At 44.0% G+C, this 23,351-nt stretch overlaps 1 protein-coding gene across 1 annotated transcript in view; it reads left to right on the plus strand.

Annotated features, from left to right (window-relative positions):
* LOC124587979 overlaps window positions 1–23,351 on the plus strand; it is a 183,527-nt gene that overhangs the window by 106,641 nt on the left and 53,535 nt on the right. The window contains exons 7-9 of the mRNA XM_047131468.1: window positions 2,213–2,348; window positions 7,004–7,174; window positions 20,441–20,540. Of these exons, the coding sequence (XP_046987424.1) occupies window positions 2,213–2,348; window positions 7,004–7,174; window positions 20,441–20,540 (407 nt within the window). The remainder of the gene's footprint in view (window positions 1–2,212; window positions 2,349–7,003; window positions 7,175–20,440; window positions 20,541–23,351) is intronic.

Here is a 23,351-nt window from a genome sequence, read left to right on the forward strand (position 1 = left end):
GGTAACGTTTTGAGAAAGTCTCGGTTCATGTTCGTAAAATAATTAATTAGTCTGCTTGTCAGTCATTGTTCATTTACAACTTTATAAGACTACTGAGCTAGTTTCCTCTGTTGCCCAGTTTAATGAATTATTGTATTTCATTTTAATTAGTATATAGTTCATGTCGTTCTTTCCTGATACTTGACAGCCTTATTAATTATAGTGAAATATGTAGCCATCAGTAATTATAGTTTGCCGCAAATTACGGATGGAAGAAACCAAGGCGATGTGTAAAAGTTTATGGCCTAAGCACTGTGTTAGTGGAAGTACCTTTGATCGTTAATGAGTATGTGACGAGATTTTCAGACCTTCCGTCGGTAAACATTACTTGGAGATTACGTTCACACATAAGTGATCTGTTTTTTTGTTTTTTGTCATGCGAGTATGAAAGCAATCAGCACGATAATGAGTATCCCAGGCAAGTACTTGCAAGAGGACGATGAACATAACGATGTACTTTCCTGTGTACCAAAATCCACAGACCTTATTGTATTACCAATTCCACGGGTCTTCCCGGTCGTGGAGCTCTTTAATGTATACTACCTGTCAGGCATCGTGCTCTGAATGTAAAAACACTGCACACCACAGGCCTTTAGATAACTGCGGAGAGCTGTCGACAGCTGACTGAGACGTTTAGGATCACCTAGCTGCTGTACACTCTGCAAACAGGAATTACCCTTTATACCATCAGGAGACCATAACAACGATCCATGAGACCTTGTATGTACCTGATACGGCCGAGAAAATTACTGTAACCGTGTTTGCCGCTAATGCAATTAATAACACGTCATAGGATAAAGATAGGAGGGTTGGAATTTTAATAGTGGTAATTATTTACTTACAGCTTGTACAAAATAGATACGTATTTCAAAGTTTTGCTGACATTCAAAGCAGTCAGCAGCATTGTGTATAACCCGTTGCCAGCATTGTGGAAGTCGCAGGATACTGTTAGCAGTGCCAGTTGAGTTGACAGTTCGAACGGCGCGGTCTATTGCCCGACAAATTTGTAGCAGATCTGAAGCGAATGCCGTGAAGTGTTTCCTTCAGCTTAGAAATCAAGTTGAACTCACAAGGGCTTAAGTCAGGGGAGTGCATTAGGTGGCACAGCACTTAAAAGCAACCGTATCAGTCAAACAAGTCAGTAACAGCTTGCACTGTACGTGCTTCAGAATTGTCCTGCAAAATGACGGTCAGGTCCTGCAGAAAGTGTCATCACTTCTGTCTCTCAGCTGGTCGTAGGTTGTGTTCCAAAAATGAGCAGCAAAGAGACAGAAGTGATGACACTTTCTGCAGGACCTGACCATCATTTTGCAGGACAATGCTCAAGCACGTACAGTGCAAGCTGTTCAATTTAAATGGCTCTGAGCACTTTCGGACTCAACTTCTGAGGTCATCAGTCCCATAGAACTTAGAACTACTTAAACCTAATCAACTTAAGGACATCACACACACCCATGCCCGAGGCAGGACTCGAACCCGCGACCGTAGCGGTCGCGCAGAATGCAAGCTGCTACTGATTTGTTTGACAGTGTTGCTAAGTGCTATACCACTTACTGCACTCCCCTGACTTAAGACCACGTAAGTCCAACTCGATTTCTAAACTGAAGGAAACACTTCACGGCACTCGCTTCAGAACTGCTACAAATTCGTCGGGCAATAGACTGCGCCGCTCGACTTTCAATACAACTGGCACTGCTAAGAATATCCTACGACTTCCACATCGCTGGCAACGAGTTATACACAATGCTGGTGACTACTTTGAAGGTCAGCAAAACTTTGAAACACATATCTATTTTGTACGAGCTGTAAATAAATAGTTTCCACTATTAAAGTTCGAATCCTCGTGTAATACGAAGTCTTCTAACAAATTTCTTGGCAATTTAAAACATTATGTTGGATCGGGACTCGTACGCGAAACGTTACCTCTACCGGGCAACGCTCTTACGGACTGAGCTACCCGGGCGCCTCTAACGGCCTGTCGACATGGTTTTCTATTCCGACAGAACCTCTCTGTTAGTTTCCAGACGGTTTTGAGCCTTAGGGAAGTTAGGAAATAGTGCACATTCCATTGCTGAGCGATTGACTCATTATGAACTTGTACAAAAACTATTGTTAGAGTGTAAGTGAAGATACATTGGCGGATGTGAGTGCCAGTGACGTGTGCGTGTTGCAGCTGCTGACTGACGAACGTCTGTTGGCGCTGCGAGACCTGCGCAACGGCAACCTGAGCGCCGCGGCGCAGCAGGCGCGCGCAGACTTCCAGCTGCTGCCGCGACAGGTCCTCGAGAGCACCAGGGACGCCAGGCTCGGTGAGTCTGTCGGCAATACAGCGTGGCACACTCACGGCTTCACACTGCTGCAAGACGCAAAAGCATATCTCGTAGCATCCAGGTAGTGTCGTGGGGTATATCCTGAGTATTTTGCCTTTTGTGTAGAATTCCAGTTCCCAAGATAATTTCTTAGGCGAAAAAAACGTGGATGGCAGAGATCACCGTCAACTTCACGAAATAGCTTCCTAGTCTCCGACTGTGCATGATGTCAGTTGTTTGTGACACATGAAAATATGTACGTGACCGGGACTCGAACCCGGATTTTCCACTTATCGCGAGAGGTCACCTTAACTACTTTCGTTACGCAAACACGTCTCCAAGACCGATCCAAACTTCCGTATGTCAAGTAGTGACAACCCTAGTGCACGCACAGTTCTTGATTCAAACACAATCGCAGATGCTAATTTATTTCGTAATGAGACTTCCAGGGAGATTAAAACCAAGTGAGCTGCCCAAGCACGACTCACGCGCCGTCCTCACAGCTTTACTTCTGCCAATACCTCGTCTGTGAGGACGGGACGTGAGTCGTGCTTGGGCAGCTCACTTGGTAGAGCACTTGCCCGCGAAAGGCAAAGGTCCCGAGTTCGAGTCTTATTTCGTGATGTTTACCACAGTTGTAATCGTCAGACAGTGACTGTTCCTTCAGACATGCGAGCATGTCTGGAGGACACTTTATTGTGAAGATACAGAAAATGTGTAAACACAGACATTGTAACCATTAATGATGTATCCATGGCTCGATGGGCTAAAATGGTGATATAATATTTGCCTTCCTGTGCAGGAATCACGAATTGCCCGAGTGTGAGCGTTGTGACTGTGTGGAAGCTTGGATCCGACCTGGGGTGTACTCGGACAGCCGAAACTGTTAAGGCGAGCACTCGTTAAAAGCGGGGAATTCGGTTTTGAATACCTGTCCGGGACAAATTTTCATGTGTCGCCAACAGCAGACAACAGTAGTCTCAAAATGCGAAACTATTTCGTAATAACAACTTTATTTGCATGGCCATCCTCCGCAGCAAGCACAAAATATTTGCTTTGTGAATAAAACCGCCTTTTCTTGCCGCAACTGTAATTTATTCCTCCCTATGATGAAGTGATAGTGCGACCTCCAGACCAGATGAGAGGAAACGTAGATGCCAACGAACTATCGCACTGAAGATGCCCTAGAGCAAAAAATGGTGAAACGGGTCTGCGAGGAATAAATTACAGTTGCAACAAGAACAGGCGGTTCCATTTACAAAATAACTATTTCGTAATACTTACCACAGTTGTATTCGTCAATGACAGTGTCTGTTCCTTCAGCCCAATCACTGAACGAGTTCGAGCGATATGATGCACGTGAAGGTCATGGTTATTTGAAAGTACAGGCACTGTATAAAGACAGACATTGTAACCATTAACGACGAACCGTCAATTTATTGAGTGTTTCAGCTAACACATAGCCCACAGTGCGATTCATCCCTCTTCGTTTCAGTGCTTCATACCAACAAAAACGAGTGCAACTGTATACAGTAACACGAACCATATCCTTTTTTTGAATGCTAAAACCACCGTTGTAAATCAGAGGACAAAGAGATAACCAAAGACTCAAAATCTCTCCACTGGTCATTTTTGCATTGTAGCCGGGGCATGTGCTGTCGGGATTGGCAATTATTCATTCTCTCACCGACTACGCTCGGCGCCCATACCTCTACACCTGTGACACTACAGTCCTGGCGTGGTTCCTCCCATTGTTCTATCATATATTTGGGTAAGAGAGTTCTTAAGTAATTCAAGCTTTTTCCATTACAGTCTTGTCTGCATATTCTTTATGACTGTCTCTACGTCATGAATGGGTAGCAACCTCATGTGACCAACAAGGGGTTCTCTGTGTATCCACATTCACATCTAAAACCGATTACCATTCATATTTTATACTATTCTATTACAAGTAACTCCTCTAATTTATCAGCTACTGTCATTTAACAACTTAATAACGTCCTATATATTTAATAATGTCCTATATTGTGGTTCAAATGGCTCTAAGCACTGTGGGACTTAACATCTGAGAACATCATCCCCCTAGACTTAGAACTACTTAAACCTAACTAACCTAAGGACGTCAAACACATTCATGCCCGAGGCAGGATTCGAACCTGCGACCATAGTAGCCGCTTGGTTCCGGACTGAAGCGCCTTGAACCGCTCGATCACAACGACCGGCCCTGTATTGTGTAATGGTTGTACATTGTGCGTATGAAATTATGGGAAACAGTTTGATACATATTGTAAATATACAATAAAGTGAAGCATCCTTGCGGTATATTGCATACATTGCTGTGGGGTACAGTGTAGTCTTATTTCTGTGTCCTGTGACGCGCGGTGAAGAGAGGTATTAATGCAGAAAATAAGTTTCTTTCATGAGTCCGCCATCATTGTGAACATTTTATGAATAAAACCGTCTAGATCGCTTTGCATGTATTTATTTTTAAAGTAGTTTCCACTATTGCCTCATCTAATCAAAACGTACAACTTTTAAAACAAGTCGGAGCTATTAGGCACAGGTTTTATGGACACTGACACTGAACCTTGCTGTGCAAGCTGTAACTTTTGATCTGATGATGGCAGTAGGCAAAACGGCGTTATAAATAATTGCATATAAGCGGTCTAGACGGTCTTAATCACAGAAAACATGCGTACCTGTGCTACGGCGGCCTGCATGCTAATCAGATATTTCTGTCCAGAAGAAGTGACGAGCGATTTTCTGGCCATGGTTTATGAAGCCGCTGTTACAATTCACGACGGTCGACGACGAAGCCTACCATCGACACGTTGTTGTCTCTAGCGGCCGCGTTTTCTTCGGGACTGAGCTACCCTCGATACATCATTTACACAGTGCCACAAAAGACAATAGTCCCTCTACCACTTTCGACGCGTCGGGCACCCATAAACTGGCGGCGATGAAATTGGCTAATATCACGCATCTTACCTCGCTACACTCGACTACAAGTTCTGGCGACATTGCAATCACGTGACACACGGAATTGTTCAATTCTCTGTAACGACAGGAGCGTTCTCAATGCGACACAGCAACTGAATGTGATTCAGTTGGTCATAGGTATACATGTAATAGGAAAATAGCTGTTTTGTCCGACCTCTTATACTTGAGAAGCCAACCTGTCATGCTGCGGCGCCTTTATCAGCAGGCCTCACCATCCCTACATCTTGATACCCTACATTTTTCTTCCCAGATAGTTTCAGCTATCTTCTCCCCTCAAACGACGAAATAAGTTCTGATATGTATTTACGCTCCAACTATAACCTGCCCTACCTTTTCCATCCCCAATGAAGACCCAATCCACTGTTTACCTGCATACCTGAAATACTACTTGCCTTCTACCACCTACGCTGCGTCTCTGAAACCTTTGCAATAGTCATCCTATATCGTTTCTCCTTTCAGTTTCCTCTTCTGTCTCATCTGTATTGAAATGTACATCCACATGTACACTTTTACACCGAGAGCCACTATACATGATATTCCAAGAGCAATGGTCAGTATTCATGGATAGCCGGCCGCGGTGACCGAGTGGTTCTAGAAGCTTCAGTCTGGAACCGCGCGACTGCTACTGTCGCAGGTTCGAATCCTGCCTCGGGCATGGATGTGTGTGATGTCCTTAGGTTACTTAGGTTTAAGCAGTTCTAAGTTCTAGGGCACTGATGACCTCAGATGTTGAGTCCCATAGTGCTTAGAGCCGTTTGAACCATTTTGAATATTCATGAATATGTCAGGAACGACCATTCAAAACAGAACAAGTCAAGTAAACATGTGGTCGGAAATGCATGTCTTAAGAGCTGTGATCACTTCTTCGTCTTCGATACTGCGAAACCAATGTTTTTTACTGTCAGACTTCTGTCTTCGATAATTTGAGAGGTGATAGTACCGACTGAAACAAGAAGATGGTTCAAATGGCTCTAAGCACTACGGGGCTTAACATCTAAGGGAATCCGTCCCCTAGTCTTCAACCTAACTAACCTGAGGACATCACACGCATCCATGCCCGAGACAGGGTTCGAACCTGCGATCGTAGCAGTCTCGTGGTCCAGGACTGAAGCACCTAGGACCGCTGGGCCACAGCGGCCGTCAAACAAGAAGAAATTTCCAGTAAATATGGATTCTAAGTGAATACCTGAAGAGGTTCATCTTCGCTGCTGTGAAACGCGTCCGTTCTACTGACTATGTGCACTTAGCTTTTAACGTATGTACTGTAGAGCCCGTGACTACTACACATTTTTTCTTCGAGTGGTCGTCGCTGTCATATCCCCGAATACTGACCATTCCTCCTCGGACACTCTGCATAATTTGTTGCTGAGAGTATTTCATGTACGTCAAGTACCATTGCCGTTTTCGCCCTTTCCCGTTTCCCAGCAAATGGCACCAGCAGGCTGCAGCACAATTTTCCGTACAGGTGTGAAGACCGTACACAACAACTCATCAGGCTGAAATCATTACTTTTATTGCTTTCACCGCTTTTCATGTTTTATAATTGTTTCACTCAGAGGCTGAAGATGCTCTTCTAACCTACGTCGCACCGCCCCTCCCTGCTGGAGTACGTGAGTGACGGACAGGTAACCAGAGAGATGTTGCTGTTCCGGCAGGCATCCGGCGCGAGCTGGTGCGCGAGCGCGCGCAGCTGCAGGAGTCGCTGTCGCCGCTGGACGCGTTCTCGCGCAGCGTGTCGGGCCGCGTCGACGGCGCCAGGGCGGCCGCCCAGGACGCCGCCAGGGTGGTCGCCGAGGCCGACTACTGGCGCTGGCTCGTCGGCCTGGGTGCGTCGCGGCTGCAGCAAGCGCCGCCTGCCCCGCCCGCCACTGCATGCTTCCCTCAGCTCTGCATCGCAATAAACTCTATGACCTCCCTGACTGATCCGAGCTATCCCCTGTACCTTAATTTCCTCGATACAGGATGCTAAAAACAACACAAGCCTCCAGTACATGCTTGACAGTACAGGAGGTTTCAAGAAAATTCATCCGACTTCATCACACTATGACTTCTACACGAATGAATTTTAACTTATCCATTGGACTACAATTTTTTTATTTTCTAAATTACCATCCTGTTTTGTATGTACATATTGTGTTGTATGCTAAACGGGGACGTAGAAACGACGGAGAGGCTCCGTCCCAGCCGCAGCTGCAGTGGTCCACAACCCCACGACGACTACCGCAGTCCACTTCACCCCTCCGCCGCCCCACACCAAACCCAGGGTTATTGTGCGGTTCGGCCTCCAGTGGACCCCCCCAGGGAACGTCTCACACCAGACGAGTGTAACCCGTATGTTTGCGTGCCAGAGTAATGGTGGTGTACGCGTACGTGGAGAACTTGTTTGCGCAGCAATCGCCGACATAGTGTAACTGAGGCGGAATAAGGGGAACCAGCCCGCATTCGCCGAGGCAGATGGAAAACCGCCTAAAAGCCATCCACAGACTGGCCGGTTCACCGGACCTCGACACAAATCCGCCGGGCGGATTCGTGCCGGGGACCAGGCGCCCCTTCCCGCCCGGAAAGCCGTGAGTTAGACCGCACGGCCAACCAGGCGGGCCACCATCCTATTTTACATAGGCATATCTGTTACAAGTATGTACACACATAATTAGTGTACGAGGGTTGGAACTTTAATAGTGGCTACTATTTATTTACAGCTCGTACAAAATAGATGTCTGTTTCAGAGTTTTACTGACCTTCAAAGTAGTCACCAGCATTGTGTATAACCCGTTGCCAGCGATGTGGAAGTCGCTGCATACTCGTACCAGTGCCAGTTGTGTTGACAGTTCGAGCGGCGCTGCTTATTGCCTGGCGAATCTGTAGAACTTTTGAAGCGAATGCCGTGAAGTGTTTCCTTCAGTTTAGAAATCGACTTGAAGTCACGAGGGCTTAAGTCAGGGAAGTGCAGTCATGGGGCTGCAAAGTGCTATACCACCCACTGCACTCCCCTGACTTAAGCCCTCGTGAGTTCAACTCGATTTCTAAACTGAAGGAAAAACTTCACGGCATTCGCTTCAGAACTGCTACAAATTCATCGGGCAATAGCCCGCGCCGCTCGAACTGTCAACACAACTGTCACTGGTAAGAATATCCTACGACTTCCACATCGCTGGCAACGGATTATACGCAACACTGGTGGCTACTTTGAAGGTCAGTAAAACTTTGAAACACGTGTCTATTTTCTACGAGCTGTAAATAAATAGTTGCCACTATTAAAGTTCCAACCCTCGTAATTTACTTTTAGTATAGAAGTTTTCATTTATGAGTGGCATTCAGTAAATAATGCAACAAATTTTTTTTCTGATAGCACGTTGGTTTTATTGAGGATTCCAATAAATCATATCATTCTCCATTCCGTTCCTGTATAAAATCCTATTTTCAACATAATCTCCGTCCAATGCGACTGCCGCAAGCCACCTTACTCGGAAGGCCTTTACGCCCTCATGCTACCACGCTACTACTCGACTTCGGACCCAACGTCTTGCCGCATCAGTAGCCTCCCCGTCATCAACGTATTGCTTCTCGCAGACTGCACCCATCATTGGACCAAACAGATGGAACGCGGAAGATGCGAGACACGGGCTGTAGCGTGGATGAGGAAGAACAGCCCAGTGAAGTTTTGTGAGCTCCTCTCGGGTGAGCATACTTGTGTGAGGCCTTGCTTTCTCATGCATAAGGAGAAATTCGTTCCCATTTTTGTGGCGACGAACATGCTGAAGTTGTTTCTTCAGCTCCGTGAAGATACCGCAATCTTGTGAGACTGTCCACACGTTCCAAATCTGGAAGTGCCACAGCTGTCTGCGGCCAGCCAGCACGCCGGATATCAGACAGATTTGCGCGACGTTGTAGCGATGATGAGAGACGCCTCCCCAACGACTCCCCGTGCTTTTGTTGACTGCTGGGTCTCCTCAGACATTCTGCAAGCGCCTACGAATATCTACGAATCTCTGGTTTTCCACCAAAAGAAACTCGGTGACAGTATTCTGCTCAGAATGCACCTCAGTGACATACGCCATTTCGAAGGCAACGTTTAGCGCCGCCACCTATCGGAACTTCATGATTTTAGAGGGGTTGAAGCAGGAATATGCCACGGTGTCCCACAGCAAATTCTGAATTTTTTCAGCCGAAAGTGGTCGAGAAATATGTGTTGCATTACTTAATTAACGCCACTCGTACCTTTCATAAAGGTTCAGTGGTCCCTCCACTGACTCACAGCAAACATCCAGATCATAGCCAGACTCGTCTCGTACTTTTCCGAGCGTGTCTGGAGTTAGCGCTGCTGCTATTCGGCCTTGTAGTTCACTCAGAGTTGTTGGAAGGAGGGGCACGTAACCGGAGTCTTTCACACACCCACATAAAAAAGACATAAATGCCCACCGCGAGGATGCGGACATTGGATGTCGATGACACAATGTGAGATCCATACTACCTCACAGACTTTCCGTCCTTTAGAGTGCACATCGCTAAGAAATGCTCTCAAATGCAGGTGGCAGCGCGGGAGTGCTCCGTCCTGTAGAAAACTGAAATTTTCTGCTTGTTCTCACACATGTGGAAGAAGCCACGTCCTCAATATGCTCTTTACATGATTTATATAAGCGTCTTTGCGCAAAAAAGAACGTGTCGCAAAGGTTTTCCTCGGTAAACTGCGCAAAATACATGATGCTTTCCAGAGTTTCTTTCGCGTCCGACTACGGTATGAAAAAAATGTTCCCCATATTCATACATTCTGATGGTTTACTTTTCCATTTAAGAGGAAGTTTCGTCTCAAGCCCCCAATCAATTCTCAGAACTGTGTCTGTTGTTGTTTATCACCGTCGTGAAAGGCGGAGCAGTTTCAGGTTGCATGGTCTAACACAAACATCGTCGAAAAACGTCAGACAGACTCCTGAGGAACGGATAACTCTCGGATAGTACGGATCACCTGAAAAAGTCTATTGTATCCGCTCTACGTCTTGAACGAACATACCGAGGCAAATTTTGAATTTTCCTTTCAAAAATAATCAATGTCTTTAACGTTAAATAAGAATTTTTGTATCCAAGATCACGAGCTGCAATATTTTTATTTCCTCAATGACCGGTTTCGACAGTGTCTGACATCTTCGGATCTACAATATGCCAGTAAAAACATTACAAGGCTATATCCGGCACTGTACAACCGATATATAAGTGGAAAACATAACAAACAGATCAAAATTTGCTTTTAAATACCTTCTGGAAAGAATATAACTGTGCATGAATCGCATAACCATAAAGAGAGCACACTCCATTTATAACACAAAAGCGCCATATTGGCTTGTCAAACACATAAGACAGAGTAAATAAAAACTCAGTGTGCCCTGGAGTGGAGAAGAGTTCGTTCGTGGAACCGTTATAGCAATGGCCCATCTGGAAAGACTGAACGCGCATGCAACAAAAGCGTCGGTAGCGGTTACGTTACGCTCTTGGTTAACCGGTGGTATAAGTGACCCATTACATTGATTATTAAATATTCTTTGAAATACAACATTGTACTCTCTAGAAACATTGACGTAGGACTGGTTATTATGTGATGGAAAAAGTATCTGTCGGTCTACGGAAAAACAACCATAATCATTTACATAATATCCCAACATAAACTGTAGGGTCAACTGAATCACCGATACAGTTATATCGCTCACTACTACATTTATAGTTTATCTACACATGCACATGAATATCTTGTTGAAGGTAACAATACATACAGACCTAGTTCGTACACTTACAGGCTCATTCACAAATCTATACCAATGACAGTTTCATGCAGACGTTCTAAACGTAATGTCAGTAACAGCCTTACAGGCCAGCCTACCTTAGGATTAGAGCTCCAACATTCAAATATTTTTGGAAAATTAATATTGACTGTAAAAATAATAATAATAATATATATATATATATATATGCTCCAAAAGTGTGAGATGCTAGCATGAAGCACCGATGGTTAGGACACAACAGATATGAGATGACTCTTATTGTGACATACGACCTATCAAATGTAACAAGAACATACTTAACAAGTAGTATAAAACGTAGGCAGGACATTTTCATTCTTCAGTTTCATAGGAATTGTACAACTTCAGTTATTTAAGACTATCAGGTGCAGGGCAGCAGCGTTAGATTATCAAAGGAAGCAACGTCCAGATGCATTTATTAACAAAATTACGTATACGAGTGTGACCCTCTGAATTAATACAGGACCTAGGTAGTGATAACGTGGTTGTACTCTCTTGGAAATCGCTGTCAGTGTAGTACGTATTAATATGCAACAGTAAACAGCAACAATAAAAAGGAAAATGCATCTTAGTTGCTAATGTATTGGAGTACATCGTTAAGTGCCCAATGGGCAAATCTCAACAAAATTACCCACAACAGAGAAATGCATCTATAATCATTTATCTACCATTGAGTAATAAGGTGCTAAAACACATGAGAAGAGTAATATGTGCTACACCATAAGACGCTTCGATAGCGACTACAACGCCATTCAGAAAACGTTATACTAGCAGTGCAGTATAGTAAACTAGCAGTATCTTTTTCCACTAACATAAATAAATAAATAAAAGGGCATAACAGCCATAACACTATTTTTGGATAGCCTTGTCACATAGTATAAAAGACTTGCGTGTGGGGGGAGAGGGCGTTTACAGGCCCAGCTGTGTAAGGTACTGTACAAGCATTGGTTTTTGCCATTTGAGTACTGCAATGTGAGCATAGGTTGTCACACAATGAATTAAAATTTTTTGTAAAGAAAAATGTTTTAATTTTTAAAAACTTCTTTTAAACGTTAAGTCAGATTCTGCTATATATCATTAGCATAGGTGACAATTTCTTAGTATGACCTACCTAAAAATAAGTTAACTGTGTACTAAATGAGTATATGATATTGGTCATAGTCATGAAAAACTGTGTGCATATCGAAACATATATACTTTCTGATGAACACGTAACATCAGTCATTTATATGAAAAGCAAATAGGCATACAGTGGCCATATACGGGGTATTCAAAAAGTCTCTCCGCAGTGCCGTATAATTGTTAGCCGGGCGTGCCGTATGATTGTTCGCCTGCCTGGCTTACTTCCCTTCAAGTGGATATTCTGTACTCATTCATAGGAGAACTTGTATTCAGTGAAATACTAAACGGTTATTTTCAACAAGATGGTGCAACCGCGCATACAGCTCGCGTTTCAATGTCACTGCTTGCTGATGTTTTTGGTGACCGCGTAATTTTACAGGGACTTTGGCCTTCACGATCGCCTGACCTAACGCCACCTGACTTTTCCTCTGGGGTGCAGCGTAAGCAATTGTCTATAAAAACCGTCCAAAATCCATCGATGAACTGAAAACTGCAATACCCACTTTCACTGCTTCTGTTACAGACGAAATGTTACAGCTTGTGTTTGGAAACATGATTAGACGAATTGAATTGTGTATTCAACAACGCGGGGGGGGGGGGGGGGGTACTTTCAACATTTAATGTGAAAATGTGTAAGTAAAAATGAATATTCAATAAATTAATAACATGTATTTCACTGAGTTTCGTTGCAGTATGTTCACTGCGGCATACGGCCTGCGCGGCTAACAATCATATGGCACTGCGGAGAGACTTTTTGAACACACCATATAACAGTGTGCATTACAAGAAACTGGATATTGAAACTGTACCAAAAATACTATGTACAGAGTGAATCTTAAAGTAGCACAGACACATGAGGAGATGGTTGAGTACTGGGGTGGCCCTTAGTTACATGTAATTTTTTGAAAGGTACAGTATTGCTTCACCACCGCCCACTTTTGTTCAAACTGACGAAAAAAAGTCTGTGAAATATCCATCTCAACCTAACGAAGCCTAGGTGAGCCTCAAACGCCTTGAAGTTGGAACATAGCATCCACAAGAAACATTTCTGTTAAAACGCGATGTATTCTTTCTTATGTCCACCGCATGCTTGTCTTCCGTGAGAATAATGTATGCGACACATTTAAGATAGTCCAAAGATTGTTTAAAATCATTTTCACTCACATTACTGAAAAGATCATTCGAGGAATTAAAAAAACAAAACAGGAAAAGTTTGACAAATATCAAGTTTATTTTCAATAATGCACACGTTTTCAGTTTGAAAAGATTCTTTATTTAAAATAATCATTTTACAGCATTCATTTCTGTATAACCGAAAGCTAATTTGATTGAATGAGTACTGAATATTATTTATTCCTAAGAGAAGGATTAGTAGCAGTAATTTTAAGGTCTCCTGCTACAATCTGTTAAACAAATTGTTTCTCATTTCAGTCTTTTGTGAGAATGTTATTGCAGTCCTGAACGAGTTTGACGCCTTTTGCTGCAATATCACTCACAACAACCATCTCCCCAACTTTTTGAATTGTACTTTTGTAACGGGAGTCATCTTTCTAACAGGTAAAACAAAAGATTGAAAGTCAATATTCGTAAAAGAAGAAAGATAATTTTTTGTATATTGTGTCTTTTCATTTGCTTTTGTCTTCTTCCTCTTCTTCATCTTTTCTTTTTAATTCCGAGGTAGCTTGAGCTATATTTGCCTTGGCCATTGTTGGAACATTCTCGTCAGAAGCCACAGTTTCTGGAGATAAGTACCAGAGGTCACCTGAATATTTTTTTTTGCACCAGCCTTACTGATTTACTGGATGAATAACCTGATAATTTATCAATTGACTCATAAATAGGAACTAAAGGTAAGGTGCCTTAATTGCTTCTGTTGACAGAAAACAGGCTCAGACGTACACGCGTGCAAGAAAAATACCAGATAAGTGAAAATGATCTTGACCCCGTGTAATCCGAATGTGTATATGGCCTTTGCCATCCACATAAAATTACTTACAGCTCTTGGTACGCGAAACGATATCACATTTTTTCGAATGCCGGCAGAAAGTTAATCGTTAATTCAGCAATTCTCGATGTTCATTTCCTCGTTGTTTCTGCGTAGAAATTTGGTTTTCAAGAAATTGAGAATAATAGTTCATAAATCATCAGATACATTACTGCTACCGATTAAGTAAGCGTTCTTTTCGCGTTTGTACCAAGTTACTGTAAATTCTTGAAAAGTTCCATGTCAGAGGTGCCCCATCAATGAGTCGAAACAGGTCCTCAACACCAATTCAAAAATGTGCTGACGGAAAAGGACGTATAACAGGTTACAACTGAACAATTTTTCTAGATTTGTGCAACTACCATTTATTCGACCTGCATTGCTTGCTTTCGTATAGCAGCAAAGTGCCTGAATTTTGTCAACTACACCACACTTCTCTGATGACTGGTGAACCGTCATGAGTTGATATTCAGATGATGTACGATTTACTAATTCTGCCAGCAACTTTGCACCCCAGAGCAACACAAACAACAACATACCAGACGATCGCACCCAACTATCGCCATGAAACACGCTGACAGTACCGAAGTACTTCCTTCGTTTGATTTTAAGTGTTCGCCTCTAGGCTGCAGCATTCTCCAAATCAGTAAAAGTAATAGGGCAATTTTATCTTCGCCTGGCTACTACAGCCGTCTGTACTTACACTACTAATGTTCTGCTCTTAATCATATTATGATTTTTATTATATACACAATATTAGGATTATAGTATTAAAACAGCGTTATTAAAATAAGTATCTGTAACAATAAGACTTTACTTAATAATAGTAATAATAATGAGAAACTGCAAAACAAAATTAAAACAGCTAAAATTCAAAACTTCATGAATGTTGGATGTAGTCTTATAATTTTCCGATTGAGCAAGAATCTTGCACGTGCCTTATATTGGAACAAAACAGCGGGTGGGAGATAAGCTGAAAAAGAAGGGCCACCATAGTGTATACAGTGTTGACCATTCTCAATGTGGGACAACTTTAGACTCAACACATGAACAACAGGATCTTCCTTAAGGTGCATCCGGTGCAGTAGAGATTTTTCCTTGTTGGAGGCACTGGACTGGGCTGCACTCAGCCTCGTGATGCCAACTGAGGAGCTGCCTGATTGAGAGGCAGCGGCTCCGAGGTGGGAACGTCGACAAGGGAGGGGGGTACGGGGTGCTTACCAAATGCCCTCCACATCGCATTTGATGGCCAATGACTGAGGATGACACGGCGGTTGGTCGACCTTCACTTGGTCTTCAGAGCTTCATCGCGGGGTTTCCATTTCTTTTTACTTGACCCCCCATATGTGAGTCGAATGTGTCAGCCAATGCGTCAACTCGCTCGTCATACAGCTGCGGTCTTATTCAACATGTATACATTATATCATGAAAAGTATCCGAACACCTGTATGCACTACGTCCAACCTTTGCCTTTGCGACGGTTTGAACTCTGCAGGGGACACTTCCAGTGAGTTGTCTGAATGACTGGAAGAATGGCAACCCACTGACGTTCTAACTCAACCCAAATGTCGGGTTTCTGGGCAGACCAGTCCATTTCAGGAAAGTTATTGTCCAGATAACAATGCCTCACAGATATTGCTTTAAGATAGGGTGCATTGTCATGCTGATGCAATCGTCGGCCCCCAACTGTTCCGCTGCTGTACGCAGTATACAATATAGTTAAACGTGATCATATCCTTCCGCATTTAGCGTTCTCTTAAGCACAGTAAGGCTACAAAGGAATCACACGCTAACTAAGAACCCCCCCCCCCCCCCCCCCCCCCGCCCGCTCATCCCGCCGCCGTCCTCCGTACATCACTATTAAGCACTGAAACTGTGGGTAATGTTCTCTAGGCATTAGCCAAACCAAAACCTTTCCACTGGATTGCCACAGGGTATAGCGCGATTCATCACTCTGAATCACTCGTTTTCCAGTCATTCAATTACACCATCTCTAGCATCGCTTCGCACTGACTACGGAAATGTATGGCTTATGAGGAGATGCTCGACCACTGTACCCCATTATTTTTAACCCCCTACGCACTGTCATTGAGATAGCTGTGGTGCTGGCAGCACTTTGGCACTCATGAGACATCCCTTCCACTGATTTTATGCAATTTTTAAAACTACATTCCACAATGCTCGACGGTGCTCTTCGTAAGTACGTGAGATCTGCTTGGTCTAGGTACAGCTGTGGTTGTTCCATCGCTTTTGCACTTCACAGTTACATGAAAAGAGTCGACTTCTGGACGGCTTTAGAAGGGTTAAAATGTTCCTTATGTATTTGCTACTTAGTTGACATCCAGTGATTAGTCCACGTTCCAAGTCTGTGAGCTCTCCTGACAGACCGATTATGCTGTTACTGCTTCTCTACTGTCAACACGATACTCGCCGCCTCCTTTTGTGCTATTGGGTCCGCCAATCGTGAAATCTTGTCGTCAAATTACATAAGAGTGTCCGGATACTTTTGATCGGATAATCGACGAACTATGCCACTGGTGTTCTTTACAGGCCATGCATTATGATTCAAAAGGATAAACATCTTTACTAATACAGTACTGTTACTCTCGTCAAATCCTTCCTCAAGATTATTCATCGTCGTATTGTCGACAACCTTAACTGATAAATTAAATTCGGAACATGTAAAAGACGTTTCTTGCCGTGACTGTGTAGTAAGATTGTTAAACTTAGCATCCCTTCAATGGCTTTCTTTCAGGCTGTAATACCGTGAAGTGCCAAAGAAACTGGTATAGGCATGCGTGTTCAAATACTGAGATATGTAATCAACTCAAATATGGTGCTGCGGTCGGCAACGCCTGTGTAAGATAACAAGCGTCTAGCGCAGTTGTTAGATCGGTTACTGCTGCTGCTTTCGCAGGTTATCAAGATTTAAGTGAGTTTCAACGTGGCATTGTAGACGACTCACAAGTGATGCGACACAGCGTCTCCGAGGTAGCGATAAAGTGGGGATTTTCTCGTACGACCATTTCACGAGTGTGCCTTGAATATCAGGCATCCGGTAAAACATCAAATCTCCGACATTGCTGCGGCCAGAAAACGATCCTGCAAGAACGGAACCAGCGACGACTGAAGATAACCGATCAGCGTGACAGAAGTGCAACCCTTCCCTAAACTGCTGCTGATTGCAATGCAGGGCCATCAACAAGTGTCAGCGTGCGAACCATTCAACGTAACATCATCGATATGGGATTTTGGAGCCGAAGGCCCACTCGTGTACCCTCGATGACTGCACGACAGAAGGCTGTACGCCTCACCTGGGCCAGTCAACACCAACATTGGACTGCTGATTACTGGAAACGTGTTGCCTGGTCGGACGAGTCTCGTCTCAAACTGTACTGAGCGGTTGGACGTGTACGGGTATGGAGACAACCTCATGAATCCATGGACCCTGCATATCGGCAGGGGCTGTTCAAGCTGGTGGAGGCTGTGTGATGGTGTCGCCGTGTGCCGATGGAGTGATATGGGACCCCTGATACGTCTAGGTACGACTCTGACAGGGACATGTACATAAGCATCCCTTCTGATCACCTGCATCCATTCGCGTTTATTGTGCATTCCGACGGACTTGGGTAATTTCAGTAGGACAATGAAACACCCCACACTTCCAGAATTGGTACAGAGCGGCTGCAGGAACATTCTTCTGAGTTTAAGCACTTCCGCTGCCACCGAACTCCCCAGACATGAACCTTATTCCTCATATCTGGGATGCCTTGCGACGTGCTGTTCAGAAGAGATCTCCATCCCCTCGTACTCTTACTGATTTATGGACAGCTCTGTAGGATTCATGTGCAGTTCACTACAGCACTATTTCAGACATTAGTCGAATCCATGTCACGTCGTGTTGCGGCACTTCGGCGTGCACACGGGGGCCCTACACGATATTAGGCAGGTGTGCCAGTTTTTTTGGCTCTTCAGTGTATAATTTTGCCGGACTTAGCAAGGCTGGATAATCTAGGAGGCATAATCCGTCTATCTTCACTCTGTTGGTAACTTCTGTGGATAGGGAGGTGGAGTTCAGTAACGATACAATGTCTTTTTGACAAGCAGTAAGATCTTTTCCTTGCATAAAACCGTCAAGATCGCTTATTAAATTTTCTTTGTTTATTCAGCCATTTCGGCTACTACCATCATTAGATATCTGCAGATACGATGAATGGAAGATACGGAGAGACAGGAGTTTGTTACACAATAAGAATTTAACAAAACATAATAAACTAAAAGGTTAAATAATCTTTTTGAAGGTACACTAACTAAAAACGCTTAGAATTTATAAAAGAATGGTCTGCGTCAGAACCAAAGCCTTTGCTTAATCGGGGTGTCAGCTGGAGGCTTGGTTCAAACATTTAACGAGGTTGTGAGTTTTAGTCGACAGGTGACGCAAGTGTTAAGGACGTAGCCTTCAAATTTTATTTTATTCTTTATAGGTATTTTTTGCCTACTGATACTTATAAAAAGGCTGCTCGTCTTTAAAACATTAATATTCAAATTATAAAATACGATTTAAATGAGTGTAATTCAATGCTTTTCAAACTAGCTGTTCAAATGGCGCCATTAGCCCATGTGGGGCTCTGCAAATTAACAAGTGTTGTGTGTAAGGAGAGGCCCGCCGGACGGGTCCTGCATGCGTTTTCTTGGATGGGATTACTGCCTCTGTCGAACGTGATGGGAGGCTACTGAGTAACAAAAGTCTATTTTTAACATGGTGTGTCCGCCAGTGCCAGGGGAGTGTCGTGACCCACTCCGACAAGTTATCGGTAACAGGCCGTTCAAAGCTGTAAAGAACTGAGACCTGCAGGAGTCTCAAATTCTGAGAGACGCTGGGAAAGGGTCAGTTAAAGGTTAGATCTAGGAGATGGAATGTGGAGAGACCACCCTGCAACTTTGTACGTGGGGGCGTGGCACAACCAGCAATCAGGTTGGTGCTAAGCTAAATGAGGCTGTTAGATTTTGCTAAGAACCCGTAAGACAAGCTACTATTGGTTAACATAAATAAATTCTGGAATAGGAGAACGGAGTTCGCCTGTGCGTAGGCGGAGGATGCTTTTTTTGGCTGTAATACGAAGTAGGGAAGGTAGTGAGCGTCAACGTTGCCTGCTTCTGAGTTCCGGCTCTAAAAACCCTACTATTGGTTAATCACATTAAAACTGAGTATTGAAGGTAGACTTCTGCGTTATTAGAATGTATCTGATTGGTCGCCACTCTGGAGAACCACTGTCGGAGGCGATCAAAATCGTGTACAAGGCTCACACTTACAAAGTAAGAGTGAAAATTCACTTCTAGCTGGAAGCTCTCTGTAGATCAGTTCCATCCGAGCCACAGAAGGCGACATTTCATCTGAGACACGGACTTCGGGCTCTGAGGGAGAGCAGTTTTCGATGCAGGACAGATGGCTTAGAGTTCTGCAGCCGCCACAACAGCGATTCGAAGGCACGGGCAACTCTTAAGTATGGTGAGCAACAGCAGCACTCGTAAACCTGTCTGTATGACGCTCGTAAAGACTTCAGATCAACGTTAGGACTAAGGGAGTAGGCGCATGCGTGATTTTTCTGCTAATCTTCACTTCTGGATTAGTAATCGACAATTGCTGTGCGGCTTCTGCGAACTTAGTTGCTTCCCCAAGTGTGTGTTGATTCTAACTTGTTCAGTCCGGATTCATTATCCGACCTTTGCCAGGTCGGATTCATTATCCGATCTTTGCCAAGATGTTGACAATCTAATTCAGTTGTAACCTGTGTTGATATTTCATGAAAGTCACAGCTGTAATTTGATGAATTAACTGTCGTTACCATGTTTGTGAATCACAGCTTCCACGTATCATGTACGTTAGGGCCAATCTTGTTTACTGAACTAATTCATTCAGTTACCCATTGCGTGACACCTGTTACTAAACTCTCGTGAACTTGTGGGGTGCGATCTGTTTATCGGTAAGGTCACCCGACACAGGTCATTCTGATATCCACAGGGTATGTCGATTGTTCATCTGTAGCCTCATACCGCAATTAGCAAAGGACAGGGAATTTGAATTTGATGGTCCTACACTACGAATGATTGTAACACAAGGATATCGTTTTCTCTAACGAGAACGTCAGTAGTAAGACGAGAAGTGGGAGCCGGCACGGCTGTCCGCTGTGTTGCAGGGTCGGCGCTGTCGATGCTGGTGCTGTGGCTGCTGTTGGCGGCGGGCGGCGGCTGCGGCTGCTGCGGCTCGCAGGAGAAGGCGCGACCGCTGCTCATCACGTGAGTCTGGCCCCCACTCTGCTCTCTCCTCGCGTATCGTTGCTAAAACAGGTAGACCCAGTGAAACGAATTCCTATTTCGTATGATATAAACTGAATCTGAACATACGTACTGTTGGAAAGGAAAGGATGTGAAGTTTCGATTACCAGCACTGACCTCACGCTTGTAACTTTTTGTGTGGCTTTGAAAAAGAGGCAGTTTAAGTTCCACATCTGTGGAACCTGCTAATCAAGCGTTCCCACTGCAAGACTTGTCCCGTGCACCATCCGACCACCACCTACACCAGCCCTGAAATTGGCAAAACATATACTATAATATCAAAGGAAGAGCCACCTGTGAAACGACACACGCTGTTATGTAAACAGCTGTTATATAAACACTGTTCGGCCTCTTACATTGGTATGACTACCAATAAGTTATCAATCAGAATGAATGGACATATGGAATGTACACTGGAAACACAGAATATCCTGTTGCAGAGAATGCACTACAATTTGACAGTCCTGACCTCGGTGCCTTTTTCACATCACGTGCCCTCTGGAGTCTTCCAGCAGACACTAGCTTCTCAGAACTTCGCAGCTGGGAACTGGCGTATAACATTTCCTACTTCTCCCCACCTACCTGATCCTAATTTATGGTAATTTCTTCGGTCTTACTTGTCAGTTTTCTACATCATTTATCATTTATTTTCTGACTCATCTATTCTGTCCTCCCCCCCCCCCCCCCACCCACACACACCTGTAACATGTAACACATACAATGCACTTACCTTTCCGCTCTTATTAACTCTTGCACATGTTCTGTCAGTAATCTCCGTCTTGCTTATTACGCTAACTGCCACCTCTAAGCTGCAAGGTTTTCAAATGCCGTCCGGTGCAGCTCCCAACAATCAGAAGAGATTTTCACTCTGCAGCGGAGTGTGCGCTGATATGAAACTTCCTGGCAGATGAAAACTGTGTGCCGGACCGAGACTCAAACTCGGGACCTTTGCCTTTCGCGGGCAAGTGCAGAGTGAAAATCTCATTCTGGAAACATCCCCCAGGCTGTGGCTAAGCCGTGTCTCCGCAATATCCTTTCTTTCAGGAGTGCTAGTTCTGCAAGGTTCGCAGGAGAGCTTCCGTTAAGTTTGGGAGGTAGTAGACGAGGTACTGGCAGAAGTAATGCGGTGAGGACGGGATGTGAGTCGTGCTTGGGTAGCTCAGTTGGTAGAGCACTTGCTCGCGAAAGGCAAAGGTCCCAAGTTCGAGTCTCGGTCCGGCACACAGTTTTTATCTGCCAGGAAGTTCCCAACAATCAGCTTCTCTGGTCCTTGGTTACGGGGGACTTTTCAAAATCTCCTCGCTCTCTAAACGTCCCCAGTCCTTTTTCTTCATCCTTCTTCCTTGGTGTTCAGCCCTTCTGCCAGAGGAAGGAACCACCGAACAAAGGAGGAAATACAATGCACCTACTATAAAAGAATGAATAATGACTTCTGTTTAATTTATATCATGAACACAAATTTGTTACAACTTACTTTCTTGTCAAGAGGCACTCGTCATGTTAGTTTCATTATATTGTGCTCTCAACATGTTAAAATGTCCAAGAATTAGGACATCTTTCTTTGCGTTTTAAATACGTACATCTTACGAAATGCAGACCAGTCAAAGAAGACAAAACGTTGCAAATCTGGAAGACAATAATCAAGTAAGGGTGGCTCCTACTATTTATGAACGACATTTATATCTGGGAATGATGAATTCCTAACACTTTAACTCAGGGATGAGGAGGAGAACACGTTGGGGCGCCTTCATGTTCTCGTACCAGTGGCTGGTAGCACATAAATCGATATTTGTCATGTAGTCCTGTTGATCGCTGATTTGGTGCAGAAATAGTACTTGCCAGTTTCCCCATTTCTCTGTATGCGGTTTCTTCTAGTTAAGATTCGTCGTACCCCTCTTGCAACTGGACGACTGGAGTGGAGAAGTGAGAAGATGCTTTGTGCCAGCATTCGCAACAGACACGCTGGAGAGGACTTGTCGCCAAGCAAAGCACCACCTCGACGTGTGATGTGTTGTGCAAGGATCGCACATGAGGTACAAATGGCGACGTTCTAAACACTTTCAACGTTGCAATTGGAGGTTGTGGTATGCACGTACGTGCACCCTGTACATTATTTCCGGAAAAATCATCAGTAGACTATGCGACTAAGGGGGATAGTCTCAGACTGTCAAAACTGCGTTTCGGAATGTAGACCCATTGATCAGTATTCAGTACATCAGAGGTGGACAAAGCCGTGACGCATGGAGAGCGCTGAAATCTCTACAATGTACTCGTAACAGAACATTAAAAATTCGAGACACCTTAGTTCCATTGGAAGGATGGAGGAAGTATTATTGGAATATGTTTAATGAAAACCGTCCAGTGTTCTTTGTAAATGACAACGATGAGTCATTTATCTTGGATACGTTTTATGAAGAGGACGAAATAATTATGCCTGAATAGCTGAAAAACGTGCTTATGACTATAAAGAATGGACGACCTTCAGATCCAAATGGACTGGATTGCCCATCGAATTATTCAAAAATGGACCAGATAAACTTCTGGAGTTTAGTACCTATGCTTTCAATCGGTGCGTAAGGGGGAAACAATTACTAGAGGGGCGAAATATATCATACATATATAACCCAAATAAAAACGGCAATGGAAAAAAAGTGTCAACTATAAAATAGTGACTGTAAGAAATTCAGTCTCTAGATTATACGGGAAATTTACAAATGGGAGGATAGTATCACAGACTATGGATGAAGAGGAACGGAATCGGTACCATGCCTA

Source organism: Schistocerca americana, chromosome 1 (assembly GCF_021461395.2).
Source record: "Schistocerca americana isolate TAMUIC-IGC-003095 chromosome 1, iqSchAmer2.1, whole genome shotgun sequence".
Taxonomy (NCBI): Eukaryota; Metazoa; Arthropoda; class Insecta; order Orthoptera; family Acrididae; genus Schistocerca; species Schistocerca americana.